Source organism: Urocampus carinirostris, chromosome 9 (assembly GCF_059441175.1).
Source record: "Urocampus carinirostris isolate Australia breed hairy pipefish chromosome 9, RoL_Ucar_1.0, whole genome shotgun sequence".
Taxonomy (NCBI): Eukaryota; Metazoa; Chordata; class Actinopteri; order Syngnathiformes; family Syngnathidae; genus Urocampus; species Urocampus carinirostris.
Genome location: NC_142357.1, coordinates 31,437,319 through 31,447,878, shown reverse-complemented (window position 1 = coordinate 31,447,878; position 10,560 = coordinate 31,437,319). Strand labels below are relative to the sequence as shown.

The 10,560-nt window shown below is 41.3% G+C and overlaps 1 protein-coding gene across 2 annotated transcripts; it reads right to left on the bottom strand.

The window, feature by feature from the left end:
* rarres3 (retinoic acid receptor responder 3) lies at positions 1-8,269 on the bottom strand. Of its 2 annotated transcripts, none has more exons than XM_088343506.1 (6): positions 8,134-8,269; positions 7,007-7,106; positions 6,608-6,656; positions 3,549-3,657; positions 2,032-2,300; positions 1-268 (listed from the first exon to the last, which is right to left on the bottom strand). In XM_088343506.1, exons 3-6 carry the CDS (start codon positions 6,620-6,622, stop codon positions 152-154), a joined length of 510 nt encoding a protein of 169 aa, XP_088199632.1. In that variant the 5' UTR covers positions 6,623-6,656; positions 7,007-7,106; positions 8,134-8,269; the 3' UTR covers positions 1-151. The 2 variants fall into 2 exon arrangements, with proteins under 2 accessions (XP_088199632.1, XP_088199633.1); XM_088343507.1 differs by having other exon boundaries at positions 8,154-8,269.
* Between the last annotated feature and the right edge of the window lie 2,291 nt (positions 8,270-10,560).

Sequence of the window (10,560 nt, the reverse complement as noted above, 5' to 3'; positions counted from 1 at the left end):
TCCACATATTATATTTTCATTTACATTTCAAATATCTAAATGATTTAAACTGTACACAGTAAAAATCAGTGATTGTAAGTTCCAGATTTGGAACCTGGAAAAATCGTTTGTTGGTCTTGCTGGTATCTCGAAACCCAGATACAATTCTTTGTTACTGTTCGTTCTTTTCCTTCTTGCTTCTGAGCAACGACACCGCCAGGGCGGCGATGCCTACAGTGGCAACGGTTAGCACCCCTGCGACGACAGCGGCCTCTCCAGCTTTACGCACCTTCAAAAAGAGAAATTGTTCCTCCTTTACTTATTTGCTGCTCATGATGGGTATATACTTCAAAGTTATATAACCAGGCTGCTTGTGATCCTTAAAAAATATATATATTCATACAGTAGACCACCGGCGTAGGGCGATCCCAGCTTACGCTATTTTCACTTTATGGTGTGGAGTACGATGTTTTATTGGCCCCTCTTTACGACATGGTCCCCAACATGCACCATCATTTACAAATTACTTAGTGTGCACAAAAACTCCAACTTTGGGGTATTTGTCTGCTATTAGGCAACATCATATAAAAAGCTGGTCTGCTATTGGTTTGCATCTCGGCATCAAGAATGTACAAATATGGAATTGGCTGAACTACCTCCCACAATTCCATTCCCTCTCTTCTTACAGTATCTCGTGTTTCATAAAGACTTAGCGAGTCGTCAATACAATGCTGTATTCTTTTTGTATTGGGTTTATTTGTTACGGCTATTAAAGCTAGCAGTGATGTCAAAGGGGAAAGCTAAAACATGCTAACCATTGAAGAGAAGCTTATCAAGAAATATGAAGAAGGCACAAAAATCGTTCCCACGCATAGCTGTGATCAATCGACAAACACAACTATTAATACAAATGAGGTGGTTAAAGCAAGGGGGCCAGTTGTGGCCCGCGAAACGATATTGCGAGGGCCTTGCCTCAATATGTTAAAGTTCTATGTCGATGTCTCCATCGGAGAATTTTTCACTGCTGTTGTACTGAAACGTAAAGGACCAAAGATACAAGAAGCCAAATTAAACAGCCATGAGCAATTACCTGTTCAGAAAAGGAAGGTTTAACAAATGGAAAGGAAGGTTTAACATGTGGAACAAGAAGCTCTGGTCAGATGAGACCAAAATTGAACTTTTTAGGCTGAATAAAAAGTGTTACATTTGATGTAAGACTAACACTGCACAACACCCTGAAAGCAGCAACCCCACTGTCAAACATGGTGGTGGCAGCATTATGTCCTGGGGTTGCTTTTTTTTCAGCAGGGACTGTGAATATTGTTAGAGTTGATGGGAAGAAGGATGAAGATAAATACAGGGCGATTCTGGCAGAAAATCTGTTGGAGTAGGCAAGATACCTGAGAATGGAGCCCAAGTTCAAATTCCAACAGGACAACGACCCTGAACCTAAATCAAAACCTACAATCTAATGGTTTCAAACTAACTATAAAAAGGTGTTTGAATGGCCAAGCTAAAGTCTAGTCCTCAACCCTATAGAGCCGTTGTGGAAAGATTTGAAAAATGCTGTGAACAAACGATCACCATCAAATCTTAAGGAACCTGAGCGGTTTTGTAAAGAAGAATGGGCAAATATTTCTGTTTCAAGATATCCAAAAACCTATGGAGACATTCCTAAAAGGACTTGTGGCTTTGATTGCAGCAGAAGGACGTTGTACAAAGTAGAATCTCAAAAGGGGCCTATACTTTAGCAACGTCTACTTTTCAATTTTTTTATTTGTTAGCACCATTTAAAATGTTGAACGAATTTATTTTATTTTCACAATTGTCTCTCACGTGTTGTTGATTCTCAGAAAACAGTTTGAGTTTTTTTATCTATAAGTTTGAAGCCTGAATTACGGCAAAATGTCACAAAGGTTTTTTGGGGAGGAGGGAGCAGTACTTTTGCAAGGCACTGTATCTGATTACGATAGTTTTCTATTCCCCACCTTCAACGCTTCAGAATGGATTTACGTCATATCCCGGAGGTCTACCGTAAATATTTCTACCTACCTGTCGGGATTGAGGCTGGCCATAGCGGAGCGCGGTGGCAAAGTGTTCGCAGTTTCTCCTTAACACGCAATATTTCAGCTCCTCGTCTACCAGCTCCAGGGCATCTCTCACGATACGGTGAACAGGGCGAGGTTTGTACTTGTCGTCTAGAAAGTTGTTGATTTTCCAGGGGTTGTCGCCAACCACCGCCCACAGTTCTTGCTTCTTTACAACGGCCCAGTCGGTGAGGACGGACATCACGCTCTTTGCACCAGCACCGGGGACCTCAGCTGCCACGAAATATGAAATGCAACCGTTCAGTTACTTATTCCTCCCCTTTCTGTCATTGTTTGCATGCTTTCCTCGTCAAAATATGCAAAACTAAACGCATGGGTGTTTTTTAGATTTTTTCATGGTAACTTTATGCACAAATGAGAGAATTTCCAAGAGGCTTGGGGACGAAAGGCATATGGCATCGCTCTGTAATATGCTGGGTGCATGGAAAACATAGTCATCAACACAGCCCGAAAGATCATTTGCAGATCCCAACCCGGTCAAGAAGACATCGCTGGCTTGCTAATTGCAACATTATAAACACCCCAGCCACCATCTCTTTGATGTCTTGCCCTATGGTAGGCACTAGGGGTCCCTAAAAACAAGGACCAACCGACTCGCAGACAGCTTCTTTAACAGGGGCATCACCACCCTAAACGAGCGCACAAAACTTTGAAAACATCTCGTTAGCTGCACCACTTATCTTCAGTAGGGTCGCGGGGATGCTGGAGCCCATCCCAGCAATCATTGGGCAGTGGGCAGGGCACACAGGGAGCGACAACTTGCTCGCTCATTCACACCTAGGGACAATTTGGACTGGCCAATCCACCTGAAATGCATGTCTTTGGAATGTGGGAAGAAAACGAAGTGCCCGGAGGAAACCCACGCAAGCACGGGGAGAACATACAAACTCCGCACAGGCAGTCCGGTAGCTGGATTCGAACCCACACAGGAGGTTCCCAAGACTGTGCCGCACACCCGCTAACCATTGCGCCGCCGTGCTGCCCTACTATGAAAACATGTCATGAGTTTTTTTTTCTTTTTTGTTAATGCTATATGCTATTGCACAAAACCGTGAAAATATATACCTTTTGAATTTATTCGTTTTAATTCACAAACATTGCATTATTATAACTCAGGCTCTACGTTTTACATATTTTTCCCCTACCTTTTATCCTGACAGAATTTTATCTTTTTTTTCTCTAAAGTCTTTATTACACATTTACCCTGAATTGGTTTGGTTTATCCCTCAACCACTAAGATCATAGGGGCACCATTTCCTGTGGTGTGCCTTGAGCAAGTACAGCCTGATGGCGCTCATCCCTTTCCAGCCAATAAATGTTTCCACCCACTTTTGAACCAGGGGCCTCTCGCATGTTATGCAAATATGCTAACTACTGCATTACAGGTGCCATGTTTAAGCTCATTGCATACAATGTTTCCTGTTTTAATATCAATGACCATGAAGACAATTAACAACTCACATTTTGGGGCCAAGTGAACCACACAGCCGTCGCCGACATAGACAGCCCAGTGCTCGTAAGTTCCGCGGAAGATTTCTATCAAGTCGCCAGGCTCGGGTTTCTCATCATACTTTGGAGGGAAAGGAGGGGAGATATAATTAGATAAAGTTTATGACAAAATATCGACAAAACCTGAATTAGTGAGTATTTTGATCTACTACTACCATACAGTTGGGCCCCTGGCGACACCATTACATTAGCATGTGTAGTTTATGGCAAAAGTTGGTCAATTGACCTCCGAAGCAAAATCGGACAGGCTGGCTGGAGATGAAAGAAGGCTTCGTTGACTCAGCTCAAGTGTGATGGAAGGAGATTTTATTTCTATTCAAAATGATGCCTGAGCAGAAAAGTGGCAGCATTCACTGGTCATAAGTACCTCAGGGAATATATAGATGATTACGCATGCCCTTTTTGTGGGTCTTTCCCTAAGACAAAAAAGGCCATCTGTTGTACACTTCAAAATACCTACCCCTTTGTTGTTTCAGGTTTTTTGTTCTTCATCCTGGTGCCAGACAACGAGTCTCTGCTTAACAGTTACTTTAAGATCCCATCTGGCCCTAAACTTGTTTTTCCATTAGGTGACAAGTTCAAACCAGCCATGATAATTATTACCAATTATTTGTTGCTTTTTATCCTAGCACAGCACCAAAAACAACATCTGCCATTAATTAACAAAATGAAGCAATTAACTATTTGCCCGAAGGGAGTAAGCTGAAGCTTAAGCTTTAAACTGCATACTCCTATTCTTGTAGAAAACACACAAAATCAAAACAACAGAACACAAAAGGGAAACTAGAACAAGAAATGACATTTCAGACCTTTAATTATGCTGCTAACATATTATATAGCAATTTTTACCCAAATAAACAGACAGGGTTTGGTGCACACCCTACCCCCAGAGGGCTCCAACTGGGTGTGAAGAAGGATACACCTGAGCCCAATCACCAAGCTTTATATTGACTGCTTGAACAACACACTGGTTCAGGTCATTGCATTTCCATTTCCCTCTTGATTTCTGGTTTGGATATTGTCAAGATTGATTTTGTCTGGACATGTCATTTGTTTTGTGACTTTTTGTCTGTTACTTTGTTCTTTGCATTTCTTTGTTTTTGGTTTTGATATTCTCAGGATTGATTTTGTTTGGACATGTTATTTTGGTGACCTCTTGTTTGTTACTTTCTTCCTTGCATTACCAGTTACAGTTTATGTTCTTGTCCGGATGTTGTCAATTTGGAGTTTGTTTGGAAATGTCGTTTTTTTGTGACTCCTTGTTTGTTTTTTACTTCGTTCTTTGCATTTTCCTTTCCGGTTTAGTCTTTGTTTTAGACATTCTCAGGATGTTATTTTTTGTGACCTCTTGTTACTTTGTTCCTTACATTTCAATTTGCAGTTAATGTTTCTTGTTTGGATGTTGTTAGTTTTGAGTTTGTTTGGACATGTCGTTTGTTTTGTGACTTCTTGTTTGTTTGTTACTTTGTTCTTTGCATCTCTTTATTTTTGCTTTTGGTATTCTCGGGCTTGATTTTTTTGGTACATGTTATTTTTGACCTCTTGTTTGTTACTTTGTTCCTTACATTCCCATTTCCAGTTACGGTTTATGTTTCTGGTTTGGATGTTGTCAGTTTGGAATTTGTTTGAACAAACCTTTGTTTTGTTACTCCTTATTTGTTTGTTACTTTGTTCTTTGCATTTTCCTTTACGGTTTGGTCTTTGTTTTTGTTTTTGATATTCTCAGGAATGATATTGTTTGGACATGTTATTTTCTATGACCTCTTGTTACTTTGTCCCCTTTCATTTCAATTTCCAGTTACAGTTTATGTTTCTTGTTTGGAGTTTGTTTGGACATGTCGTTTGTTTTGTGACTTCTTGTTTGTGTGTTACTTTGCATTTCTTTATTTTTGTTTTTGATATTCTCAGGTTTGTATTTTTGGTTGTTTTTTTTTGTGCCTTCTTGTTTGTTACTTTGGGACATGTTATTTTTGTGACCTCTTGTTTGTTTCTTTGTTTCTTGCATTTCCAGTTACGGTTTATGTTTCTGGTTTGGACGTTGTCAGGTTTGAGTTTGTTCGAACATGTTAATTGTTTTATGACCCCTTGTTTGTTCATTACTGTACTTTGTTTTTATGTATTATTTTATCTATCAAAACCATCCTTGTTTTGAGAGCCCCTGCCTCAGTTCTTGCTTTCCTTCACTTGGGCCCACCCCCTAAAGCACAGGTGTCAATCAGGCGGCCCGCGGGCCAGACCAGGCCCGCTAAGGGATTGAATCCGGCCCGCGAGACAACACTCAGAGAAGCGCAAGAGAAAAACAAGCTGCAGGTTGAAATATGTCAACTTGATGTTGCCAAAGCCAGGTGCCTCGAACAAAGACACTGTACTTGTGTTTCTCTCTCTCTCTCTCTCCTTTCCACCCCTTTTCTCCCACTCTGTCTCTTTCACTCTCTGTGTCTCTCTTTTTCTCTTCCTTTGTTGCTCTTTGTCTCTTACTCTCTGTGTCTTTTAACCTCTTTTGCTCTAAATTCCCTTTTCCTCTTCTCTCTTTTCTCTTTCTCTCTTCATACCCTTCGCGCTTTCTTTTCTCTCCTTCTGTCTTTCTCTTTCTTTGGATATCTTTCTTCCTCTCCCTTTCTTTTCCCCCTCTCTCACGACTTTTTACCTTTTGTTTCTCACACTCTCTCCCTCTCTTTTTCTTTCTTTGTCCCGCCCTCTCTCCTTTTCACTCCCTATTTTTCTTATTTCTTTATCTCTCTTTTTCTTTCTCTTTAATCTACTAGTCCGCCCCCGACAGAATGTTTGTTCTACCGTGTGGCCCCCCGAGTTAAAATGAGTTTGACACCCCTGCCCTAAAACTCCTGGTAATCCTCTTTAGCTTATTTGTCAGAAATACTTATAGTATAGATCTTTGATTTTTTTTTTATATCTGCTCTTACAAATAAAAATGTACACCACATTGAAAAAATGTTCACAACACGACGTCTTGGCTATGAAATAAAATGACAGTGTAAAAGAATGATCTTTACCTGAACTGTTGCCATGTCTCTCTTGAATTTCGCAGCAAAATCGGACACTCTTAAAAAGAAAGACGAGAAGACGAGATAAATGTTATGACATAAAATTGACACAAATGTAAACTGTGCTTTCTGTCAAATTGTTGGGCAGTATCGTACTTCTTTACCTTCACCTCACATGAAATATAATTTCCACGACGTGACATTTTAACATGTTTACATTTTTACTGTATCACTAGTAAGTGACGTTAGGGTTACTAGTTTTGATTCACCGTTTATTATAAGTGAACGACATCATTTGTGGGGAATTCACATTTTGCATACGCGGCCTCATGAAATCTGTTTTAAAAAACAATTTAAACATTCGTGTGTATTTGGTTGAGATCAATTATTTGCTGCGTCTGTGCTTACCTTAAATTGTAGAGTCGATGTGTTTCTGGACTGGAAAATGAAAATCCATCGTAAATATAGCTGAACTCAACTGTCAGAGATCACCTGACTGCTTCTTTTCCTTTCCAAATAAAAGTATAAACACATTCAATACATAGTAAGTACAGTGACAACATTTATTTTTGCATGTCTATATATCTTTAGATTTACTTGTGATACGCGGGAATTTTAATTAAAAAAAAATAATTTACTGTTTAGCACACACGTAGCAGTCTTTCTTTTATTTTGAATTTTCTCTTTAGTTTTATTTTCGCCAAAGCGAAAATAAAAGCACATAGAAACCGGTTTAATCAAAGTATTGGAAAACGAAACTATTACAATTATATAAATATAATTATTTTATTAACTATGAAAAAATAATGGGAATTATTTCAAAAACAATAGATCATGGTGTCTTTAAATAAGTCGTAACGAAAGAGGGATGCAGTAATCCAGGCATGACGAAAGGACGATAGCAGTTTGGGAAGGAAATCAAAATGAAAACTCTAAATGAACATTTTTGTCATTCACCGGAACAGGAGGACGACACAGATGCGTGACGTTTCTCACACAAGCTTTATTTTACGGGAAATGGGGCAGTCATGCACGTTAATCCAAACACCAGTGATTCGGCGATCGTTGGGTGAAAGATGTAAGGCGGCAGTTTGGCATGGAATGACAGGAAGCCAGAGGCCGACGAGATCGATACCAGATACACGATCAGATATCGGACAGATGGGGTTGATACCGGACAAGACGGGACAGACAGGATTGATATCAGGCACTGGAGACTGGAGTCCGATAACAAGCAGGACGGGATAGATGGAAACGATAACAGACACTGGAGATCGAAATTAAACAGGAAAAACTAGACGGGATAAACTGGTCGTGAGCCGGGACGGGTGATCAGAACGTGATCGGGGTTTAAAATACGGGTCGTTAGCCGTGACATGAGATCAGAACGTGATACAGGTTACACGAGCAGATACCGGACAAGGCAGGACAGACGGGATCGATACTGGATACACAAGCAAGATACCGGACAGGACGGGACATATGGGATTGATACCGATACACGAGCAAGATACCGGACAGGACGGGATTGATACCGGATAATGAAGCAAGATACCGGACAGGACGAGACAGACGGGATCGATACTGGATACTGCAGCAAGATACCAGACAAGACGAGACAGGCGGGATCGATACCAGACAGAGTCAAAATACAAGTCTTGCAAGGGCAGAGGTTCGTTGAAGGAGTGAATGAGAGCACTGAGTTTAAATAGGAGGGAAGCCAATCAGGAAACGAGCAGCAGCTGGCCCCAAACGGGCGGGCCCAAGTGAGGGCAATAGGCAACCGTGACAGCGTAGAGATTGACAGGTATGTGATTCTCCAAGTGGGAGATTTATATCATATAAACGGTTGGTTGGTTGGTTGGTTGGTTGTTTGATTGGATCCCTTAACATCCATATCCTGTGGTGTTTTGGGCAAGTACAGCCTGGTGGCGCCCAACTCTCTCCAGACTAGCAAATGTTTACACCCAGTCTGGATCTGGGGACCTTTTGACTGATAGACGAATGTGCTAACCACTGCACTTCACGGTTCACGGATCCCTTAACCGTATGGGTCGTCGGGACACCAACGAGGACCCAACTCTGGACAGCTTCCTCCACTGTCGACGGTCCCCGGCCTGTGTTTGGGTCGTGGCAAAGTTGGGACCAGTCCATTCCTTAATGTTTTTAGCCCAGTTCTTTTTCGGTAATCTTCTCCTCCGGCCCCCTTGGACTGTGCCCTGGAGAATTATCTTGGCCAGTCCTGATGATCTTGTGACGTGACCATACCATTCAGTTCTTCGTATGTTCCAATCTGCCCTCTGGTGGTGTTGCGCACCGTTTTGTTTGTCCACGGGCTAAGTAGCAGAGGCCTTGAAGTTTCCTTTAGCATTAGATCTCAATGGCCTGGGTTTTCGTTTCCAGTTTTGCTGTGAGAGTCCATGTCTCGCAAGCGCAGAGGAAAACCAGTGCTTGCATGAGTCTGATCTTTGATGTCACTGCTATGTTCTTGTCTGGCAAGTGTGCTGTGGTTGGAGCTATCCTGGAAATGATTTCTGATTTCTGTCCCATCTTCTGATATGAAAGCTCCAAGATATTTGAATTTTGGAGACAGGTTCTAGCCCTCTGTGACCATAAAGCGGCTTGCCATACTCTGTCAAATGCCTTCTTGAAATCAACAAAAACATGATAGAGGTTTGTCTGGTGTTGTTGAAATTTCTTACATATGTTAGGAATTAAATATCAAAATGTAAAATTTACCAAAATTGTTCGAATTAGTTGTCTGACTCCATTAACCAAACACAACCTACATTCACCCAACAATGCGCGCTCGATTCTTGATGGAAAAGATGAACAAAAAAAGCCGACATTTTCACACAGGGGCAGATTTAATTTGATAAACAATCTAACTAAGCGAACTCCATCAAATATGGCCGAATTAGCGTCGTTTGAGTCTCTGGCGAGCCTTTTTTCTTAAGTCCTCTAGCCTCTTTCTCTCGGCCCACGTCTTTCTGCAAGATGGTGTGCCGACTCCTCCAATGGGCGCGCCAACGAAGCCCCCTGGGCTCCACCATCTCGAAGAAGAGCGCCGCGATGTCTGGACCAACCAAAACAACAGAGAGCGTTTCTCCAAACAATGCCTGCCATCCTACGTCAGAGTCCCGTTCTCAACAGAACTAGACAAAATATTCTGCATTCGGAACAGCGTGACGTCATTGAACTAAAGCCTACTCGGTGAAAATCTACATTGCACTCAATAAATGTAACTTGTATTCAATCGTATAAAATCCTTTATAATCAAATGTATAAAATCATTCACATAGGATGCGCAGATTAAAACTCTGTTTTGTGGTATTTTTTTCCTTCCCTAAACCAGCCTGTTTTTCGGCTAGGATGTTATTAGCCTGTGGTTTCAATAGGACCTTTAGCATAACTTTACTTGCTGATAAAACTGATGGTTCTGTAGTTGTTAGGAGCATACTTGCAGATGGCCACTTTCTTGTTTGCCAGATCTCTCTGCAAATCTTTGTCCTAATGTCTATAGTTTGCTCACCACAATTTCGTATGATTTCTGATGGGATGTTGTCGTTTCCTGGAGAATTTCTGTTCTTCAGTGAGTTAAATGCTGCCTCTACCTCTTAACTAAAATAGGAAAGTCGGAATTCTTAAGGACCACAGGATTTCCATGTGTCAGGTGGTTGTAGAGTTCGGAGCAGTATTCTGTCCATCTTTTCATAATCTATTTGTCTTTAAGTCATACCTGTCGACCTCCACGGCTCCATGCCCCTTAAAAACTGTCGTATTTTCCCTTACAAAATACAAAATAAACTTACACCAATTTTTTTTTTCCCGGAATGATGCATGATGGGAAATCCCCAGGCGCCAGATGCATGCTTACAGTAGCATCAAACCGCTTGCTTCGTTTGCAAGGAAAAAAAAGGTTCCGAGATAGAGGCTACCGCTGCGAACTCGTTACACTTGAT

Coding starts and splice junctions, on each gene's coding strand:
- rarres3 (XM_088343506.1), bottom strand. Junction 2,301..3,548: donor GGTTCACTTGGCCCCAAAAT/GTGAGTTGTTAA, acceptor ATTTCGTGGCAG/CTGAGGTCCCCGGTGCTGGT. Junction 269..2,031: donor GCCAGCCTCAATCCCGACAG/GTAGGTAGAAAT, acceptor CTCTTTTTGAAG/GTGCGTAAAGCTGGAGAGGC.